Here is a 13703-nt window from a genome sequence, read left to right on the forward strand (position 1 = left end):
TTGATCTATCATACTGTGAGGTTGCAAGCCTCAATGGTTATATGCCGAGTTCTCATAAGCACACCCAAGATGCTATACACAATACGTGATTGACAGAGCTGAAACAGATATGCATACTTGCCAAGGGCTTGGAGACTCTCAGCGACGTTACTGTGATGAATTAGAGAGTTCCCGATAACTAGGTCCGGGAGTCTCTATTCAAAGGTTCGTCAATACACGCCGTTTACACAAGTAGTGCATAAACACACTATGAGGCAGCCTTCGCCGCCACAACAGGGGCCACTCTCAGAATATCCAGAAGAAGACGAGAAGAACGTTCTATCAAGCCCTGCATCTACAACTATCACGGAGATATAAATTAAGGTAGTATAAAGATGATGCCAAAAGCGAAGAAGCAAAGTTTGTTTTCAGCCTCACAACCAAAGTTCGGTGGTCTGCCAAGATATGTATTGGTTCAGGGTTCACGATAGCTTCAATGATGACTGCGCCGTACATACTCGGGACTGAAGACAACAAAGGTTACTGCCTCATAGCCCTAGGAAATTGTCTGCAAAGTCATCCCTACTAGTACTAGAAACTCTGAATGCAATGACAGGTGAGTCTTTCCTGGTCAAGGTTATCGTGAGCGGCGTGGGAGTTTCGGTGCATTAGCAGGGTAAGGCGCCAGGGCGGCCGCTCGATGTATGTATGTTGAGGCTCGGGCAATAGAGTATTCGGCAGATGTTAGTGGGGGCTGTGGTTACGATATCAATCACTCAGCATGCTAATTGAAACAGCCTGCTGCTGTATTGAATAGGTCAATACACTCACAGCCTATATGAGTTTGATGATGAAGTGTCCAAGAGGCACATACAATCTTTTCTTGCCGTATGAAAGTGCCGACATACCATCTTACAACGCACTGCTACCTACTCAACACCATTGGATTCTGAGGACTCAAGTGTCAGCACTACAGTGATCACAGGCACACAGAACACCTCGGTAGTTAAGTTCAAGCTCTATTTTGAGCCTCGCTCTTCGACCCCAGTTTGTTCCGTATCGAGCTTTCGACAGCTTTACTTCTAAGGGTTTCCGCAGTTTGTCATGCTTTACGTGAAAGTTCGCCGAAATATCGGCCATCGTCGTCAGATGCTAAACCCTTACAGGAAAATCTCATCCTCCCCGGATCGATCCCGCGTGTTACCCGCCCATTAGCGTGGGTGTGGCCTGACTTGAGGGGGTGAAACCCTCCGCTTACCTATACAGTATGTACACACATTGTGATTGGAAACTCACTGGTCATACAAGCTCATTGACTTGTTAGGCCAAGATGGTAGAATCTTGCCAGTTATCGTGTCATGTCATGCCTCGGCTTGACAGATGGAGATTTACGTGCATGTCTGCCAACACCACTTACAACAGACCTTTGACGGGGCCACCATGCTTGAAGAGTAGGTAGTTAACGGTTCGCACGTGTCTTTGCGCACCATAATACGATATAGGGACTCGCCTAACCTTCACTCTAGCCTTACGCAGTTCAAGTCGTGTAAGCGCCCAACCAAGTGCGGGCCGCCTCCTCCAAAGCTTGGCTTGCATCTGTAACCCTTGTCCTGCTGTGCATATTCGGAGGTTACACTCAAGCAAAACTCCTTCGCCAACGGAGGCGGACCGACTCTACGAAACTTGTTCGAAACAAGAAATCGCCGTGAGCAACATGTGCAGTTCAAGGATCGGAGGTGTCTCTATTTGTGGTTGCGAGTTGTATTGACAGAGTATGTATCGACTGGACACAGACACACTCTTACTAGCTGGAATAATACCCCGTAGCTCCCCCAGCCTCTCCCGCAATCTGACGGAGTACTTCTGTTGTGATGAACAGGGGTTGAAACACGCACTTTCACAGATGCGGAACTCGATGCGGAATTACAATCAGAGAGTTGCAGTTGAGAGTTGCAGTCTCGCCAAGTTGCATACTTGAACCGCCAATGCTGCTCTGACTGCTTCATACTGATGCATGAGAAAGTATATGAGGTCCGTTCCACATACAGAACAATATCCATCGTATCTATTCTCAGCAAGACAGAGCGGAAATGAAATCGTAGCAACTGAGACATGCTTCCGTGAGCGCCTATAGACGAGTCAACGACCAGTGAGAAAGCTCATCAGAAATTTATGATAGATTGCATTATGCATCTTTCTAGAACAGTCACTCCCGTCCCCAACCTCTTTCATTACAGCCCCCAATCGCAACAACACCCATTGCTTGATGCTTGAGGAAAATCAAGATCAGACACGCTGACTTGCCTTGGCCATGCATCTGCCTTGCATGTTTGACCGATATGTATGAACGGCTGCATGAGCACTTCCCTTCACCGCATCGTTCGTATAAACAACTCCATTTCGGATAGAGAGTGGAAGGCAATGCGTAATATCTCGTTCCGCATAACCGTGGGTAGCAGTCCGGTCCTTGACGGGTATTGCGGCGGCGACTACCCGTAAATTACTAGATAAACTCGGTTGATCGGATCGCAGATCTTTGATCTTACGGGTCTCGTGTTGTCTTCCTGCTGGTGGAGTAATTCCCATCAGGTATTCTGACACAGGTTTGTAGCGGCGATCACTTACGTGCATATATATGTTACTCGTTGAACTAGGCACCAGTTTTGATGCCCTTGGCGTATAATCCTTCATAATAGGAAATCCGTGTCTGAGCACAGTTTTGGGTGTATTCTTCGCAGAATTGCTGACGTGGTCGTGCGATGCTGATGTAACGGAAATTGCTGGGCAGTATGCAATTGACGTTATAATATTATGACACGATAATGACTGGTCTTATGCTTTGACCTCAGGATGTCTCGCACGGATTACAGGGCTGTGTAATACGAATCAGGGTCCTGGTTCAGGAAAACCGCAGTCGAGATTGAGAAAAGGCGATCAATGTCAACGAGGCAATATTTGCGAGCACATCTACGTACAAATCACTGTGCGAATCCTTAGGCTAGTAACTGCTAGTGTTATCATGTACCCAAGGTCTCACTTCCAAAGGTCTTGAGATTGCTGGATTAGCCTTGGTGCGAAGCAGATATATCACGAGTCTGTATCATGATCACACCCTTTGGTCGGCTGTGGCTTAGCCTCAATGAAACTAGGTCAGATATACACACAATCACAATTAAACATTTGGGAGTTAGGGTGGTGTTTTCACATCTGTTGTCTGGTTCTGAAACCATCTGGTCAATGGACATAAGAAGATGGTGAGTTCAATATCTACGACTCGTGGTAGAATTCTGAGATCAAATGGCTGAATCACGTCTATACCAAGAGCTTCATTCATGTTCCTGAAAGTTAGAGAACTGGATTATCGACTGTGAACGCAGGTGTCAGTGATAGTTAGCTTACACACTCGGTGTTTGCCCTGTACGTAAGGAACATGAACAATCACAGGTTGTGGGTGAAGCCTTTACATTCCAATTCCCTGTATTTTTTTTCTATCTTTAAGTTGTTCCAGTGCTAGAATGTGAATTTCTCGAATTCAGACAAGGCGAAGAGAGTGTCCCGGGTACGCCTTGGGATACAGCCATCAAATTAGCAGTTGTTCCTCAATAGAACAGACACAAACGAGAAGTCGTTACTCATTCTTTGTGTTTCTTGTTCGTCGGCTACAATGTGCATGTATTTGAAAATAGCAAGACCCCCATCCAATCTCACGAACAGGCCCAGCAGCAACATCGTCGCACCGCATGATACGATACATACAAGGACTGTTTGAGTTATATCGCACAGCAGTCCTGACTAACCCGATATGTATATTGATGGTTTCTGCCTCTCTTGAGCTTTCGGTGCCGTAGACAGTAAAGCAGTAGTTGGATGTTTGGATCCCGTCAGGTCATTCATCATGCCTAATGCTCAACAACAAAAGCACGTTCTTGTATCTAATGTGGAACGAAGAACACATTACCAAGGCAAACATTTTATTCTGTTTGCTTTAATATCAGTGCAAGGAGCCAGGACTCGGTCGATTGCTCCATACTTCAGCGAACCAGTGTTTCTCGGCTTCGACACTACATGAAGACAGACACCTAAATTAGACTGAACACTATGAGAGCCAAGACAAATACTCAAGAATGTGCAACCTTAGTGTAAACCTACTTATAGCCTTTTACTCTCCAGTGTTACTCGGGTTAGAAACGACATAGCTAAATCTATCATCCCCCGTATCACAGAGCACTCAGTCGCACTAATCAACTACCTGCCTCTGTTGACGATTTTAGTGTAAACATAGGGAACTCGAGGGCTGTTTTCATGGACCTTAACATAGTTCTGATCCGCATTAACATTTCACAGGGCCCGGTGAGTATTGGTCCCTCCATCCCACACATCGTTCGCCAAGTCAATCAGGTCTCCATACGGTATAGTTTCCGACGACCTTCATATATGACAGCACAGTATCTCTGTTGTATGCTGAATCAAGGCCAAAGTTCAGTCTTCTCCCAGGAACCATCCTTCAACTGGTAGTTCCATCTCCGGCCATCCTCGGGATCACTTAGATCAACCTGGTCCACCTCCTCCGGCACAATCACCACAACACGGAAGTTCTTTCTTGCAATCTCGTCATCTAGATCTTCGACTTTCTGCCCGAGTCCGAGTCCAGGGGCGGGCTTTTCATCTCGCTTTGTACCCGGAGGAGGATTTCGGAAAGACCCTCGCATGCCAGGGCTCAAGTTTCCAAAATGTGCAGTGATCTCTTTACCCCAGTTCCAAGAACCTGATTCTTCATTGTTCTTGAGGCGCATATACTTTTCTATCTCTTGCCTGATGTGTGAGGCTGATGGATCATCGATATCTTGGCCAAGAAGATAGGCGCGGCCACGCAAACGCCACTGAGTCTTGGTCTCTACGACCCAGAAGACCGCTTCGACAGGTCCGCCACCGCCAGACTGTGGGATATTCTCTCCGTCAGTTGATAGTTCAGGTACTTTTTCCATGCGAGCATCAGTGGTGATCGTGAGAAGGTCACTCTCGTAGAGAGAGGGGTTGAGTGGTGCCTGGTTCTTGGGGTTGACGGCAATCTCGGCCCACGTGCCTCGATACACGACGGTACGGGAACGAGGAGTGACTGAGGAGCCATGGTGATGGAGGGTGCTGAGCATGAAAGTTGGAGATTCCATCTTATCAACGTGGGATAGAAAAGCTGAGCGCCATGGCGCTGCTGGCATCGGGTGATGTGCCGACATTGTGTGTTGAAGGTGGCTTAGAATCTGGGTTGTTCGCTGGATAGGTCGAGCTACAGGCCTCATTGGCAATGAGGGTTGTGAGGTGTTACGGGAACCTTGTTGCCGCACTTGATCGTCGTGAGGTTGTTGTGTGCGAAGCTGGTAAGTAGTGATGAGGTCGTCAAACCCCACTTCAACATACAGCATCATAGGTCAATCATCACAATATCGATCTATGAGTCATTACGACAACGGTTGAACGGAGCATACGCCAAAGAGTCAACTGCTTGATTGCTAACGGTATGACAGCTACCTCAAGGCGATTCCCATGTCAAAAATCGGGTACAGGGTAGCGATCCGAATGAACCATCACAGGATTCATGACATTTACAGAGCACAATAGTCTAGGTACAGCCAGGGCTGAGCCAACAATGATCCACCCACATATCCAGAATATTTCCGCCCTCGGATCGTACTTTTACGATCATTTTATAAACCCGTAGTATCACCATTTAGGTTTTATAGTATGAAGCTTGGTCTTGCTCGCTGCAACGTAACACACTGGTGACTTGCATCATGAGGTTGACCACTAGTCATGGAAAATATAATTGAAGACCACTCATGACTCTGCTAGGCTCGCTTGGCCTTGTCTGATCCTGCAGTTTATGACTAATTAGCCTGCGAACTCGGTAGCACAGACACTCATCACAATTGTTCAAAAACTGTTGACATTCCAGGGGATGCATCCGGCCACGGTTCAACAGGTCTAATGACTACAAAAAGAGATATCACCATCTTATTATGCAAGCTACGCAAAGAATATGACGAGGTGGCAGCTCAAAATCAAGAGCCAATGTTGGCAAAGAACGTTGTCACTTGCCGCAGGGTATTCTGTCCAATACAAAAAAGGACATTGCGTACGTCATGAGGTCCGCGTCGGATTGGTCAACGAAGTTCTCTCTGAATGTTCTAGACCGTCCGGGGTCCGGGGCCCTAGAGGCTGGTGGGAGGGAGCGGCAATACCAGCGGAAGTTGTTGACGCGAACAGGGGGCTGTTACGAAACTACGAATTGCCGTCGTTGCTATCGTAATGTAGGGAGATAATCTTGAATGAGTTGGGGGGGGGGGGTGATCGACCAACAAAAAATGGCGCTTCTTGACATTTTCCCACGCGTAACTTGGCCACTATTGTCTCGTGTTTGGTGTGTTGGGAGAAGAAGGGTAGGTGCATCGGGGGAGTCCGGTTGAGAGGAAAGGAAAAGAATCGACATCGCTTCTCTGATTCTTTCTCGAAGCTTACCTGGTACGTAAGTTGATGCACAGTAGCGCAACTGCCAACTGCCGCAACATTTCTGGTGATCAGACAAGACGTCATGAGCCGGCGAGAAGAGTCCGAGGGAGATTTAGAGTTGAGAGTAGGGATTTGATGGAACGCGGCATACAAGAAAGGGAAGATCAAGGAAGTGTTCATGTGTTCCGTTCCGTTTCCGTTAACAGGGGCGCAGTTGATATTGAGTTTGACTATCAACGACTGGGATTTTTCCGGCAGCTCTGATAGGCCGATTACAGCGGAGAAAGCTGGAGATGCTCGTCTCAGGCACGGAGATCGACTTGGACTTGTCGGAGCGACGTATTTCCTCAAGGCGGTCGACCAGAAGACTTGGCTTTGAACCAAAGCCGCTGGCGCCCGACTTTACCAGGGTGCCGGACTGTTGGGATCGGGTTGGTCTTGCTTCTGCGACGATCGTTTTCAGATGCGGCCCATTCAGGACTACCCAACCTTAACATGGTTTCTCGGCCTGTCCTCTCACTCCAAGTTTCTGCGTTGCAATTTAATCAGCGTCGCTTTTCAAGTACCGGTCAATCCGCTGGGGTGATATATGAGCTGATGTGACAAGTTTCAAACAGATTCTTCTGAGATAGCAACGGCCTCGAAGCATGGTTGACTCCTTCAGTTTTGGTTGCACTAATTGCGCAGACACTCGCCCATTTTCAAATTACCGTATTTCTGCTCTGGCATGGCATTTCGACCGAGCCTGTATGTATGTCTCACAGTGAGATATTTTGAATGAACTCAGTAAGTCAAAGCTAGAGCGGCGCTCAGCGAAGTGGAGATGATCATAACTTGGTCATGAGCTTTTAGCTAAAAAAGACCCTGGGCCTAGGCCAGCCATATTGCATGTTAATTCCCCAAGGGTCGCTCAAAATCCAATGGTGACATTTGGCGATGTCCCCAAACAAAGGTTGAAATAAAATATGGGAGTATGTTAGTGGGTTGCGTATAGAGATCTGCACACTTTTTGTGTCAAGTCTGCGAATCGAGCGACGACATCCGTACTAGCTGACCGAGTCGGCACTTGTTGACGAGGCCCTCAACCATAGACGGAGTCCTCGGCCGATCCGTGCACCGTTTAGCTCTTGATAGTCACGGAGTACCACTTGAAGGGGTACCTGACCGAGCCTAGAGTGGAAAAAGGAGGCTGAAAGTGAAAGGCCTCGCTTGGAGAGTGGGATGGCCAATTCTTGTTTCGAAGCGAGGTGGGAGAGACCAAGTAGATCAGACAGACATGTCAGAGGATGAAGGAAACCTGGACTCATAGTCTGATGTTATTTACCCCTTTGCATCGAGTAATAAACGGAGTCTAGGTATAGGCTTCGACGGAACATGGCTGCGGGCTAGTTGCATTAGGGGAGTTCGGTAGTTTCCAATTCGCACTAATTGGGCGTCAACAAATTGCTGCAATCATTTGCACCTGTCAGAAGTGATTTCGATTTGTATCGAAAGTTGTAGATCTGGCGTCCAATGGTGGTTGCTCTTGGCGATCGAGTGTGGTCGGAAGAACGCCAGAGTCTTACTGAGTCTTATAACTTATGTGCAAAAAGCCAATAAGCATAACGAAATGAAATGAAATGAAGCCAAGTCAATGTTCGGTAGCTATCCGTAGCTATCCGCAGTTAAGGTAGTCTGATAGTTCGTGATAGTCTTCACTTTGACAATGTGTAGGGCGTCGTCTGAGTAAGTCTGGCCTGAGTCGTAGAGTGCATGGATACCCCTAGAAGGGTCTAACATCGATCAGACAGACGGGTGTACGCGAAAAAGATACATGTACATAAGATGAAGAAAAACAGCCGCGATTTCTGAGATGGATGGATGAAATTTGTTATTACCCTTGATCTTGGGCAGGTACGGAAGACAAAAAACCACGCGCCAGCGGGCGCAAAATCCGTACCTAACGCATACAACTGCCATTAGAGGCATGGTAAGTTAGGGGTCTCCCGGTGGAAAGGTACCTACAGTACTAGTAAAAACGCACTTTCTAGAGTGCTGTTGCCATTCCCACTTTGTTACTTGCTCCGCCCCCGCCTTTTTTCTTCCCACGCCCAGGGCATCACTCCTCTTATTTTTGACTCTTTTTCCCTCTACTGTCCCATTTCGCAATTCCCTTTTCTTTTCCGGGGTCTCTCTCTCTTTTTTTTTCGGTTCCATTTCGACCTTGTTATTCCCTTGGATTGATACATACTTCACTTTAAGAGGCTCTTTTACGCTCTGGCCCTACCGACGCGAATACAGTGCCTGCTCTCACTATATCCGTCACTGACTGCTCCCGCCAATCGTCTTTATCACGCGTTATCTACCTACCGTTGCGGCTGTTCTTAATGCTTTTACATTGCCCAGGGCTAACGAACTCTCTGCCGTCTGGTCGCTCTACCCCAGCTACTGCCGCTACCGCTGCCGCTGCCCTGCCGCGGCTGCCCATATCCGGCCGTTATTTCCAGCGCCGCCCACTGCCATCAGCCGAGTTCCGGCGACATAAAATCATTTCCGCGTCAGTTTAAATCAGCAACCCGTATCAGCTCAGATTGGGATTCCAGTCATTATTCCCGGGGTCTTCCACCTGAACCTAAAGTTATCCCCAGCCCAGAGCTATCAGAGCTCCAGCTCCAGCAATAGCTAAAGCTCCAGTCCCAGCTCCAGCTCCAGCTCTGGATCCAATCGAACTTCTTTTCGGTCCAGGTAAATCCCAGATCTCAGCCCCATTTTCTTTCAGATCCAGCTCCCACTCTGCAACGTCTAATTGACGCGCCTGTAATATCCTCAAAAAAGGCGCTCATTCACTGGACCGAATATTTTGGTGAACTTTGTATCATCGTCAATGGATCTATCACAGCGGGCGCTTCCGCGTCACACTCATCACCAACCACCACCATCTCTCTCAAATCCTTCGCCCTCGCATCTGCCGCCTCAACATTCTACGTCTACGTATAGTCCCGGTCCCGTTGCCTCGCATCCAACTCTCCCTCTTCCCGGAACTCATCCACCATCCTCGGCTTTGACACCAGGATCGGCCTCAACATCCCCTGCATCTATCTCCCACCGTCTACCCTCAGCATCAGCTTCGACGACATCAAGGCATCCTACCGGCGATTATCTCCCTGACGCGGATGACCAAGACGCGCCGACACCTGTGGATGGAGAGGAGCCTCCAAGGAAGAAGCAAAAGCGCAACAAACCAACTCTTTCATGCCATGAATGTGTAGAGCGCAAGACCAAGGTGCGACATTTATATCCAATGCATTTTCTCATGTTGTGCCGTGCTGCCTGCATGTCATGTCACTCATTTCTACTCATGTTCCCCCATATGAGATGAGCCCACTTTACCCCGACATTATGGCTCAGTATGGAATTTGATCATCCCAGATCGCCTGAACATGCCCAATCACTCCCGCTCCTTTCCTCCTGTTGCGCGAGAGCCAATTTAATTCGCTGGATAGATTACTAACATATATAAAGTGTGACAGAGGCCGACCTCATTGTCTTGCCTGTAAGTGCACCTAGATGTTTGGCTGGTTGTATACTAACTTTTAGCCAGGCATAAAACGACAAACTGAATGCCGATATGCCCATGTTGCAAACCTTCTCGAGTATGAAGCCTCCCGACTGAGTAATTAGATGTTCTGGTTTAACAATCAAGTAGAGAGACCACCAGGTCAGCCGCCAATGGCCGCCGTATGACGAAACCCCCAAAGAAGAAGTCTGGTTCTAGTGGAAAATCTCCCATTCCAAATATCGCAGATAGGGGTATGTCGAATGATCCCAGGGCAACCTCGCGTGGCGCTGTTGCACTCTCCATCGGCCTTCTATCCAACGTCCCTTATTCCTTGCCTTCTGCAAGCAATGTTTTTGGTATCGGGTCTGAGCACCCATTTGCCAACTACTGGACCTGTGAAGGGGGCTTGCCTGAGGTTATCTCAGTGCTTCCAGACAAGATTCAAGCCGATATACTACTAAGCCGATACTTCGAATGTGTTGACCCTGTGTATCCCATGATACATCGCCAGACTTTCTATGCGGACTACGAACACTTCTGGCAGATGAATCAGCAAGAAAAGACCGATACAGATCCGTCCTTCATTGCATTAATCTTTGTCATGCTGGCCCTGGGAACTCAGTTTGTGACATCGACTACCTCCCCGCAGGAGCGAAGGCAGACAGCAGAGTTCTATGCTTCGGCTAGCAACCAAGCTCTCCGTATCGCTTCATATCTCAGCAGTGCATCGTTAAGGTCAATCCAGGCTATGGTATTGCTAGTTTACTTTCTTATCAACGACAACCATGCCTCAGATGGATGGGCGTTTGCAGGTATTCTCATTCGGCAAGCTTATGCTATGGGTCTCCATAGGGATCCAAATATTGGTGGGTGACTGATTTCTTTATTTGCTCTCTTCTTATACTGATTTCTTTCAGTGACTCCAAATGCCACCTTGTTCGAAAAGCAGCAGCGGCGTAAGGTCTGGCAAGCGGTACTTCTCCAAGATACTTTCTTGACCGTCTTACTCTCTCTGCCACCGTCTGCCACACATACAGATGTTTCTGTTGAAGACCTACTCGACGATGGCTCCTCGATTGCAAATAGCGACCCAACAGATACGGCATATATCCGAGGCTCTTGGACTTTGGCCAACTTGGTTCAGGAGACAATTTGCTCGCCAAGATCATTAGACCTACCAATCTGCACTACGGCAAGGCATAAGTCTAAGTTGATTGCTGACTTCCGAGCTGTTTACCGTTCATTCCCTGATGTCTTCCGGTCTTGGGATCCTGATAGTATCACGGCGCTCGCAAAAACTAATAAGAGGGTGGTTCGTCAGACCCTGTTCTTGACGAGCAATTACTTCCATAACTTGATGCTTGTTCATGCTTCCGAGAGCCCCGATGTTCCTGTCAACGTTCGTGGTACATTGGAGGCAGCACACGACGCCATTACAGCCTTCTTCCTTCTTTTCACCCTTCTTGAGATAGAAGCACGTGTTTGGTGGGTGTTCAATCACCGAGCTTTCTTGGAGGCGTTGTGTATCGGAAATGTCCTGAAGGAGGCTGCTCGAGAACCAGGTGGTGCAGATATGATGGCAAGAGATCCTCTCCTTGTCAGGGCAAAAGCTGATATCAGTGAGTCTTGATGCCTTTGTTGTTCCTGGCCTCCCTGCTAACATGTCAACAGCACGCATGATCCAGATCATGCAGGTTATGGGCGAAGACTCTGAGGTAGCAAGGACTCGAGTGCAGGTTTTGAGTGACTTCCTGATATGAATGAGGCAGTGGTCTGTTTGTATAAAAGTGTTCTGGTTGACGACTGAATGAGACGTGAAGCATATTCAGGGGTAGCATTGGTTTAGCACGTCAGCAGATATCTAGCAAGGCATGTACATACCAAAGACCATATTGTTTGATATTCAGGCTGTGAGTTTTGAATGCATGCTAGAAGATAAATAGAGCTCATCGCGATATATGCATACTAAAAAGAGTATTATAATGCTTCTTGGCTGTTCTGTGATGTTGTTTTTGTTTGAATTTCTTGGGATATGTGTCTGATGAATGACCTATCCAAGTTGTCCGTAAGAACAAGCAAGAGGAAGGAAACATCATGGTAATGATTTATTGGGTGTCTCGAAAATATTGAGGGCATTGCCATATTCAAATATTGCCAAGACAATCAAGGCAAGGGAATTGCCGATGCCGTTATGCCCCACTCACGACACCAAAAGACTCGGCTGGGGGCTGAAGGATGGACTCGTCAGCTCATGGTTAGTGATTGGCCACTCGCTTAAAGTGTGGGTTGATTGATTGCGTCGCCCGACCCTTTCAAGATAAGGTCGTCAGCCAGGCTAGACTCAACAGGGCTCCATAGCTGTTTCAGTGCCTAAGCCTTGGGGCGCTACAGGGCCATTACAGGGCCTGCTTTGGGAGGCATCCGCGTGGCCAGGCTCCCACATCCCGTCTAGTCGCGTGGGCTTTTTCGCTCTCATTTCCACGGGCATGTCATCACCTCGACTCAGCTCGTTTCGTATTTGCTCTTAATTCTTTTTTCCCTTCTTTGAATTATCGACCCTTTCCCTCCTTGTCTCATTTTCGTATCATTCTGCCTTAAGCTTCTTTGTAGCGTGGCTGCCTGCGTTATATCCCCTGCTCTGCCGTGTAAGAGGGGTTTTTGCAGTTGATACTGCTCAGTGTCCTACGATACCTAACAAGAGATATTCTCAACTTTCATACCTCACTATGCGCGGCCTTGCTCAGGCTGCCATGGTGCTAGCACCGACGTTGGTGTTGGCCCATGGACCTCATCATCCTCCTCCTCCTCCGCCGCCGCCACCTCCTCCCATGGGATTTCTCCCCTCAGCTCTCGATGTCACACCCTCAGCCTTTGTCACAGTCAAGCTCCCCTTGAGCCAATCCGAATCCTATTCTCTGGTCCGTCTTTGTGACATGATTACAATGCCATGAGCTAACATGTAATAGACACTACGATTCGATGTGGAGGAATCAGAAGAAGTCTGTGGTCCCGCCAGCATCACCCTCAATGGCGAACCCCTCAAGCAAGACGCCAAGGGTCGCGGTGTCGGATCTTTCCTCGTCAACAATGAGACCACTATTTCAGCAGACTGGGATTTCGAATGTATTGGTCCCAAAGAATTCCCCTTCGGCCAGTCTATGCGCTTCAATGTCAAGGCTCTCGACGACATGGCTCTTACAGAGGAATCTTCCTTCTGGATGACTTTCAAGCAGACCGCACCAGTCCGAATCTCCGATGTTGGAAACGCCGCCTATGTCTGGAGTCTGTCGATGCCTTTCAGCAAGGACAAGGAGCCCTCCTCTGGCGACAAATCCACCTCAACATCACCCCCCATCTGGGAGTACCCCGACCGCGAGTTCCAGGACCCCGAGGAGGAACTTCAGGTTGAGCTTATGGAACTGAATGCTTTGCACAAGCAGATTCTTCAGCTTGAGGAACTAGTGAAGGAGAGGGAGGCATCTGTTGCTAAGAAGCTGGGCAAGCAGTATCCTCCCCCACCACCCTCTACAATGAAGAAGATCAAGCAGTGTGATGGCGTGCAGTGTGTTCTGCACACTGTTGGTGAGGAAGTGCGACACTCGGCTCACAGATTCTACGATAGCATATTTGGACACCACCCGCCTCATCATGGCCCGCACGGTCCTCACCATGGCCCTCATCA

General features: G+C 48.3%; 3 protein-coding genes across 3 annotated transcripts; 2 read left to right on the forward strand and 1 right to left on the reverse strand.

Annotated features, from left to right (window-relative positions):
- Positions 1-4445: 4445 nt before the first annotated feature.
- FTJAE_13757 (uncharacterized protein) lies at positions 4446-5399 on the reverse strand (the record flags this gene model as incomplete). The annotated part of the gene is made up of 1 exon (XM_037346932.1): positions 4446-5399. One exon carries the CDS (start codon positions 5397-5399, stop codon positions 4446-4448), a length of 954 nt encoding a protein of 317 aa, XP_037199217.1.
- Positions 5400-8849: 3450 nt separating this feature from the next.
- Positions 8850-11781, forward strand: FTJAE_13758 (transcription activator acu-15; the record flags this gene model as incomplete). Its single annotated transcript, XM_037346933.1, has 7 exons — positions 8850-9019; positions 9460-9745; positions 9985-10015; positions 10064-10115; positions 10169-10887; positions 10939-11640; positions 11693-11781. 7 exons carry the CDS (start codon positions 8850-8852, stop codon positions 11779-11781), a joined length of 2049 nt encoding a protein of 682 aa, XP_037199218.1.
- Positions 11782-12747: 966 nt separating this feature from the next.
- FTJAE_13759 (uncharacterized protein) lies at positions 12748-13703 on the forward strand (the record flags this gene model as incomplete). Its single annotated transcript, XM_037346934.1, has 2 exons — positions 12748-12939; positions 12988-13611. Coding segments are annotated over 2 exons (816 nt in total), but the record flags the coding sequence as incomplete, so codon positions are not given.

Source organism: Fusarium tjaetaba, assembly GCF_013396195.1.
Source record: "Fusarium tjaetaba strain NRRL 66243 chromosome Unknown NRRL66243_c0000468, whole genome shotgun sequence".
NCBI classification, from domain to species: domain Eukaryota; kingdom Fungi; phylum Ascomycota; class Sordariomycetes; order Hypocreales; family Nectriaceae; genus Fusarium; species Fusarium tjaetaba.